This window comes from Primulina tabacum, chromosome 1, assembly GCF_025594145.1.
Source record: "Primulina tabacum isolate GXHZ01 chromosome 1, ASM2559414v2, whole genome shotgun sequence".
NCBI lineage: Eukaryota > Viridiplantae > Streptophyta > Magnoliopsida > Lamiales > Gesneriaceae > Primulina > Primulina tabacum.
The window spans coordinates 38201822-38210900 of NC_134550.1; the positions used below are offsets into that span (position 1 = coordinate 38201822).

The 9079-nt window shown below is 36.1% G+C and overlaps 1 protein-coding gene across 1 annotated transcript; it reads left to right on the top strand.

Annotated features, from left to right (window-relative positions):
• Nucleotides 1-468: 468 nt before the first annotated feature.
• On the top strand, nt 469-1271 carry LOC142518846 (uncharacterized). The gene is made up of 2 exons (XM_075621676.1): nt 469-994; nt 1093-1271. Exons 1-2 carry the CDS (start codon nt 475-477, stop codon nt 1119-1121), a joined length of 549 nt encoding a protein of 182 aa, XP_075477791.1. The 5' UTR covers nt 469-474; the 3' UTR covers nt 1122-1271.
• The last annotated feature ends 7808 nt before the right edge of the window (nt 1272-9079 follow it).

A 9079-nucleotide genomic window follows, 5' to 3' on the forward strand; every position in this document is an offset into this window, starting at 1 on the left:
CAGCCTATCTATAAATAACATGTTTTTTCCTAAAGAAAAAATTATGTATTTTGGAGTTTTAGGTAAATTGCCGTGTTGTAGTAGTTTTTGGGATCTACAAATGCATTTCATGCATAACACATAATTTTATTTATTGCATTGCCCATTTAAATTTATTTTAATTTCAGAAAAATGACTGGAAATTCACTGTCTATGATATTAACTAACAACCAACTAGTCGGAGAAAATTACATTGATTGAAAACGTAATTTGTTGATTGTCTTAACTGCTGAGAAACACAAACATGTGCTCAATGAACCCTGTCCATCGGTGCCTACGACGGAGTCCACAGCAGATCAAAGGCAGGCTTATGATAAGTGGATCAGTTCTGATGAGATGGCCCGTTGCTACATTTTGGGATCCATCTCAAATGTGCTGCAACAGAAACATCAGAACATGGACGTTGCTGCAAAAATCATAGAAAGCCTCCAAGAAATGTTTGAGCATCAAGGACGTCAGGCACGACAAGCAGCCATTAGAACCATTATGAACATGCGCATGAAACCTGGGACGCCCGTGAGAGATCATATGCTTGCATTGATCGCTCAGTTTAACGTGGCTGAGGTGTTAGGGGCTGAAATCAAATCAGAGACTCAGGTTGACATGGCACTTGAGACTCTCCCTGAGATGTTCTCACAGTTTAAAGTCAGCTATAACATGAATAAGCTAAACATGTCCCTGACTGAGCTGATGAAGGAACTCCAAAATGCTGAAAATGTTCTTAAGACTAAAACTGGTGATGCATTTGTTGTTGTTTCTGCTGGGCCGTCTTATTCCAAGCCGAAAGGTAAAAATGGGAATAAAAGGAAGAAGCCCAACAAGAAGGGTCCACAACAAAATGAAAAGAAGGTCAAGGTAGATGGCAAGCCTAAGGGAAAATGTTTCCATTGCGGAGAAAAGGGTCATTGGAAGAGAAACTACCAAGGATATCTAGCTTCCAAGAAGCAGGCTAGTGGTGAGTTATCTTTTATTGAGTCTTGTTTAGTGGTTGATTCTATTGATACTTGGATTGTAGATTCTGGAGCCACCAATCATATATGCAATACTTTGCAGGGGTTCCAAGTAACCAGAAGTCTCAATGAAGGGGAACATACTCTAAGAGTTGGCACAGGGGCTGTGGTGTCTGCAAAAGATGTTGGAATTGTTTATCTTTATTTTTCGAATAATAAACATTTGGTTTTAAGACATTGTTATTATGTTCCGGAGATTACTAGAAATTTGATTTCTGTTGCTTTATTGTTTAGACAAGGGATATTATGTCCATTTTTCACAATTGTTGGTTGATATTACCTTGAATAAAGCCCTTATTTGCAAGGGACATTTGAATAACGATTTGTATATCTTAAAACAAGATGACAGCTCTTTGCATCACATTGAATCCAACAAACGAATTAAATTGTCTCCCACTAATGAAACTTATTTGTGGCACTTGAGACTTGGTCATATCAACCTTAATAGAATTCAACGATTGGTAAAGGATGGTCCTTTAAGTAATTTAAAGGTGGAATCCTTGCCTGTATGTGAATCCTGTTTGGAAGGTAAGATGACTAAGAGGTCTTTTAAATCTAAAAGACATAGAGCCAATGAAGTTTTGGAATTAGTGCACACTGATGTATGTGGACCAATTGGTGTACAAGCTAGAGGAGAATTTGAGTATTTCATCAACTTCACTGATGATTACTCTAGATACGGTTATGTTTACCTAATGTCTCACAAATCTGAATCTTTTGAAAAGTTCAAGGAATTCAGAAATGAAGTGGAAAAACAATTAGGTAAGAGCATAAAAACACTTCGATCAGACAGAGGTGGCAAGTATCTATCCAATGACTTTAGAACATACTTATCAGATAATGGGATAATATCCCAATTGAGTGCACCAGCTACACCTCAGCAGAATGGTGTCTCTGAAAGGAGAAATAGGACATTGTTGGACATGGTTAGGTCTATGCTAAGTTTCTCTAAGCTCAGTACATCCTTTTGGGGATATGCTATCCAAACTACAATATACTTATTGAAAATGGTTCCTTCTAAGTCTGTCTCTAAGACACCTCTTGAATTGTGGAATGGGCGCGTGCCTAATCTAAGACATATTCGGATATGGGGATGTCATGCTTATGTGCTAAAGAGAAAGATGGATAAAATGGAACCTAGATCAGAATTATGCATGTTTGTTGGATATCCTAAGGGAACAAGATGATATTACTTCTATAGTCCTCAAGACAAGAAGGTATTTGTAAGTACAAATGCAACCTTCTTAGACGACAAGCACATAGAAGAGCGTGAATCAAAGAGTAAGGTTCTTTTGGAAGAGATTGCTGAATCATCTAACCCAGAGATCCGCACTGAACCTACTCAGTTTGAATTCACATTTCTACCACCATTAACCACTGGTTTCCAAGCAAATGAAGTGGTACAAAACATTGGTTCCAATGATCGGTCACCCCCTCATATCCAAATGGAGAATGAAGGAAATGGTGAAGAAGAGAACTTAAGACAACGACAATCCATTCCAATCAACCAAGAACCTCCACAACTTAGACGTAGTGGGAGGGTCATTCGACAACCTTCTAGATACTTGCTTTATGGAGAATCGTTTGATGCGGTTTTCATTGAACAAGAGGAGGATCCCATCACGTACAAAGAAGCTATGGAGGATGTTGACGTTGACCAATGGAGGAGTGCCATGGAATCAGAAATGAGATCCATGTACACTAACTTCGTCTGGGTTCTTGTAGACATTCCTGAAGGGGTGAAACCTATAGGGTCTAAGTGGGTCTACAAGAGGAAGAGAGGAATAGACGGAAAAATGGAAACATTTAAGGCTAGATTGGTAGCCAAAGGTTTTAGCTAAAGAGAAGGAATCGATTACGATGAAACCTTCTCACTTGTGGCTATGATAAAGTCTATTCGGATCCTCTTATCCATTCGCAGCTCATTTTGATTATGAGGTGTGACAAATGGATGTCAAGACAACATTTCTTAATGGAAATCTTGACGAAATCATTTATATGGTATAACCAGACGGTTTTATTCACAACGGTCAAGAGCATAAAGTATGCAAACTGAAAAAGTCTATTTATGGACTTAAGCAGGCGTCTAGGTCTTGGAACATCAAATTTGATCAATCTGTGAAAGATTATGGTTTCGATCAAAATCTTGATGAGCCTTGTGTCTATACGAAAATTTTGGATGACAAGGTGATTTTTCTTGTGCTATATGTGGATGACATCCTACTTATTGGGAATAATGTAGGGGTGATAACATCTGCTAAAAATTGGTTGTCTCAACAGTTTGACATGAAAGACTTGGGAGAAGCAAGTTATGTTCTAGGTATCCAAATCCTTCGGGATAGGAAGAACAAACGGATTGCTTTATCTCAATCTTCATATATTGATAAAATATTGGTGAGGTATGCAATGCAAAATTCCAAGAAAGGTCAAACACCTTTTAGACATGGAATTCACTTGTCAAAGGACCACAATCCCAAGAATCCAAGTGAAGTGGAATACATGAAAAGAGTTCCCTATGCTTCGGCTGTAGGAAGTCTTATGTATGCTATACTATGCACTCGACCAGATATTTGTTATGCTGTTGGGATTGTTAGTAGATATCAGTCAAACCCAGGACCAGAGCACTGGATTGCTGTAAAGCATATTCTCAAGTATCTTCGCAGAACTAGAGGGTATATGTTGGTTTATTCGGCTTCAGAGTTGGCACCTGTGGGTTATACTGATTCTGATTTTCAAGCTGATAGAGATTCTCGTAAATCCACATCAGGATCTGTGTTCACATTGGGTGGTGGTGCCGTTGTTTGGAGGAGTATCAAGCAATCATGTATTGCTGATTCCACAATGGAAGCGGAGTATGTAGCGGCTTGTGAAGCAGCAAAAGAAGCCGTTTGGCTGAAAAAGCTTTTGCTATGCCTTGAGGTTGTTCCTGCTGCATCAAATGCCATTACTTTATATATCAATGTGATAACAGTGGTGCAGTGGCAAATGCAAAAGAACCAAGAAACCATCAGCGTGGAAAACACATTGAACGAAAATATCACTTAGTGAGGGATATTGTTCAAAGAGGAGACGTGACAGTGTGCAAGATAGCATCTGCTGAAAATCTTGCTGATCCTTTTTCCAAAAGCTTACCTGCTAGAGCTTTTGAGGAACATATTCAAAATATGGGTGTACTAGACATGACTCATTTACTCTAGGGCAAGTGGGAGGATAAAATAATGTTCGATAGTATGATGCCCATTGAGTATTTTTGTTATATGTTGATGACATTTTGAAATTAGAATAATGTTTATTTATTTGGTTAAATAAATTTATTTTGAGCAATGCATCTGTCCATTGGATTGTTGTATTATTATAAATTGAGTGTTTAAGTCGTTAAACACAGAAAGATTCAATTTCTAATTCAATCCAAAGTTTTATTGTCCACGATCGGTAAATAAATAAGGACAAATTATTTTGATAAGATCGTCTCAATTTTATTGAAACCTATATTTGGTTTGGTAATAAAATTAGGGATACATTTTGATGTATTGGACTGGACCACGTGATATTTGAATTTGTTTGACCATACTAATTCAAAATCACTAGATTGTCGTACATAACACCTTAATCCTGAGCGGACAATGAACTTTGATTACTAATTTGAAGTTCTTTGATACATCAATGAGTAAGACCAAACTATTGGTTAATATCTCGAAGTTTTGGGAATCAATGTGAAATAACAAAGAACATATGTTCGTAATATGGAATCTGTCACCTAGTCAATAGGTATGATCATAAACTCACAAGTTCTTCTAGAAGACAGTAAAATCTGAGCTCAGTAATTCAACATTCTTGTTGAATTAATTATGTGATGTGATCACATGGGACTGTCAAAGAGAAGATGAGGGTTGAGAAGCAATGAATATCTAATATGGGTTATATGGTCATGATACCTTGTTTTAGATGTTCTAATTGATCGACAGGGGTGATATGTTGGGTCGATAAATCAGAGGATATAATTATTGATTTTGTGCTTCAGTAATATCAATTAATTTGAGAGTGCAATCTTATTCTTTTAGTGGAGTATAATAAGATTAATAAATTATTTTGATTAATCATGAGTTGATTGGATCAAATTAATTTATTGGAGCTTAATTTAATTGAATCCAACCTAGGTCCCTTTGGTGGCTCTAATATAAACTCGGATAAATTATATGAGTTATAATTTATGGTATATGTGGGATAAATTTATCTGGACTATATATTACATGGAAGTTTATCATCGAATCTTCTAGATATGGTATAATATATTCTGTCCATTTAAATTTATATTCTAAAAGATATTGCCATTATCTTTTTGTTACAAGATATCACAAATATATTTATATATATATGTGATATTATAACTTGTGACCACACACAATCCTACGTTAAGAGTTTGAGAGAACACCGGAGAAGGCTTGGAGGTTTGGAACTTAGATCTAGTGCAGAGAAAGATCGGAAACACGCTTCAAAGGTAATCTCTATTTTCTGTGTGTTTTAATTAATTAATTCATGTTAAAATATGTAGAACAATCGATCCTGTGAAGAAGAGTTGATTGAAATCACAAGAAATTAATTTTTGTGATCCGATCTTCTCGATCTAGGCTAACATTATATCTTTTCGGAAACAAAATAATAAGAGATGTAGTAAGATCATATTATCTTTGAACTTCCATAAACAAACTTTTTGTGCACTTTACTTTTTAATAGGTTACTTAGCCCCACTTTATTATTGTTTCAAACAGTTCAGTGAGCCTCACTCATTTATATTTATTGTTGTTTTGTTGAGTTTTACTGATTGGGATAACATTCAAGAGTTGCTAACCCAACTAAATTATCGAAGATTTTGGGTAGATTGCTTAGCCCCTCAAATGAATCTCTCAATCCTAATAAGTGATTTCAAATCACGTCTATCCTTGTCTCTAAATACTAGTACAATATGGTCTCTTTCAGCAAGATATCAATGTCTCAAAGAAATATTTTGATTAATGGAAAAATAGAATTGAAACGACCCCAAACGTCTATTATTTTAAAATTTTTTTTTGTAAAAGAACAAGCACTCACCCGAAGCTTATGCATATAAAAACTCATGACCTACTCATAAAATTAATTCAACCCAAAGATTGAATCAACTGCAGTAAAAAAAGAAAAGAAATCATAAACGAGTAACCAACCTAAAGGTCTACCGTATAAAAACAAAAGCATCCAGTATAATGCTAAAATCTGTCAACCTTAGAAACATTTAAAATCAAAAACTGTCTGAAAATATTGTTTAAACATAACCCTCATGGATCATATTTCCGGAAATAACAGAAGGTCCTCACGTTCTCGCGCTCCACCAGCTCCGTCAGATCAATCATCTGCACCTCCTGTCTCCTCCAACTCATGTTCACCTACATCAGACATATCTAGTGAGTCTAAAGACTCAACACACCTTAACCATGATAACAAAATATTCATATACCTAACATGCAACAGTAAAAAGTACTGTAATTATCATAAATTTTATGATCTTTCATAAACATTAAAATTTTCTTTTCCAGTCATCAAATACATATACATTTTCTCCTTATACGAATTCAGATCAATAATTGTGACTTTCATATCAGCTGTTAGTCGATCGATCAATCTTACATATTACCATGGTACCAAGAGGCGGGGACATCAACGACACTTTAACCCATCAACTGGGCCTTGGCCTTACATGTCATCATATCATTTTGTATTCGTATTCATATTAGTCACAATTAAATCACCTCATTCAAAACATTTTATCTTATCCTTCGCATATAAAAATTCATGCATATAACATTTTCTTCAAACCAATCATGCAACATATTCTTAACATTTTACATTAAATTCCATATTCATTCATAATAATCATTTTTAAATGTATATTATCAGTTATCAAGACACTTCCAGGACCGCAAACCTAATTCAGTGCAAAATGACAATTTTGCCCCTGAAACTCTAACCTGACCATTTTACCTCTGGACCTTAGAACTTCAACCCGAGTCCATCCAAACTTACCGAAATACCTTAAAACACAATTTAAATCAGTTTTTAGACATAAAACCCAGCCCATTGGCTAAGCTTCATAATTAGTTTTAAAACTCGGACCGGAGTCTCGGTTTTAACCCAAATGCACACGAAACTCAACAAAACTTTCCCAAACTTTAATTGTGGCTTTATAGTACCTTACCAGACCTTAAACAACCTAAACCAGATCACTTAAGACCTTCGAAAGCCTCTGAAACCCTGCTGGAAAATTCTGCACTCGAAGGGCTGAAACCCTAGCATTGCCTTGGCCTCAACTCTTGACTCTAGTCCAAAACCAACGAGATCACCAAACCCAAACCAAACCCTCCTAGGACTTAACTGAATCCTCCTGGGCCGACCTAGCCCCAACTATAAGCCCCATGCACGAGGACTTGCAAGGTTCACCATAGAGTGCACAAACCGAGTGCTTGAGCCGTCTTGGACAACGACTCAGACACACCAGGATCTGCACCATGGCCTGGTTCAACCCATACACGGCCGTCCCTCTCCTTTAGCCAATCGAGCCCAAACACATGAAAAAACCCTACGATCCGATCGGCTCTCTACGTGGCTTACACCAACTTCCATTCCAGCACTTAAACGCCTCCAAACCTATTGTAAAATCACCCAAAACCACTGAGACCTGCCAGCCCCTTCATTACATACCAAAAACGTGATATGCATAGAAGATAATGAAATATTTTCCATGAAAAATAAATCCATACATTCATATATGAATATTTCAGTCATATTTCATGCAAAAACAAACAAATAAACATATATTGGTGTGAATGATGATGAAACGAACTATAGGGCGTGCCTTTGCGTTAAAACGCTTGAAAATTCGCACAAACAATATGAGAGACGAACAACGGAGGGACGAGATCACGTTCCTTATGATTTATTCTTGAAAAATTGTGACAAAACATCTAAAGGTGTGAGGGTGTGCGGCCGAGAGAGGAGTGGGGGAAAGGCTAGGGTTTGAGTGAAAAATAAAATGAAGAATGATGAGATAATGGGACTAGACTTTCAAATATTAAAAGATAGTGGTCTTGGCCCAAAATCCTACTATAACAGGCTCAACAAGTCCAACAATGCGTAGTAAATATTTCAATTTGATAAGTTTTCAAAATATTGTCCGAATCCTCAAAAAGTCCTTAATTTTCCAAAAGTCGAAAATCAGTTTAAAATATGACTCGAAATGTAAAAATATCCTAAAATCCATATTTTTTAAAATCACCACTTAATTACATCATATATTAAATAATTATTTAATAATTTTTTTTCCTTTATTGTCCCCGGTCTCTGGTCTCCGGTCCTCGATCGCGCATCGAAAAATACTAAAAGCCCTACTAAAGCAATCGGATAAAACATTCTACTTAAACACATAAACATGCCCTTAGACATATATTTAATGCAATTAAAATAATTTAATTAAAAATTTTATCTTTTCCCTAGATTTGTATGCAGTTGGATTACGCCATAGCATTTTGGACTTAACAAGAATACATGCTCACCTAGCTGCTCAAAATGATGACAAGCGGTGTGTTATAACCTGTAACGTTCAGAAAATTTGAAAATCCACGTGAATCACATTCATGCAAGTTATCAAATTTCTTTTGTATTTTATTTAAATTGTTTTAATGCATTAAATGCATGATTATTGCATGATTATGTAAGACCTTGATTATACTTTAATACAAATGAATCGTAATTCGATGTTGAAACTCATTTGTAAATACTGTATGATCTAAATTCTTTCCTAGTCCATCCAACTGCCTAAAACATGGATAAATGTTGCTTGAGCTCGAGACTAGCATCTGTGATGTTGTGTACTGCGTTTCTTGGTAAGGGCATAGAGATGTCCAAGCATGCAGATGGGTAGTCATATGATGATTATACCGAACAACCCTCCCTCGGACTTTTCAAGTGGTTATCATTCATCGAGAAGATAAGTATGTGGTTAT

Bases quoted from the DNA above. Each gene is read 5' to 3' on its own strand.
- LOC142518846 (XM_075621676.1), top strand. From the start codon at position 475: ATGTTTGAGCATCAAGGACGTCAGGCACGACAAGCAGCCATTAGAACC. The intron at 995-1,092 runs GTGAGTTATCTT...AATACTTTGCAG, and splicing joins TTCCAAGAAGCAGGCTAGTG to GGGTTCCAAGTAACCAGAAG.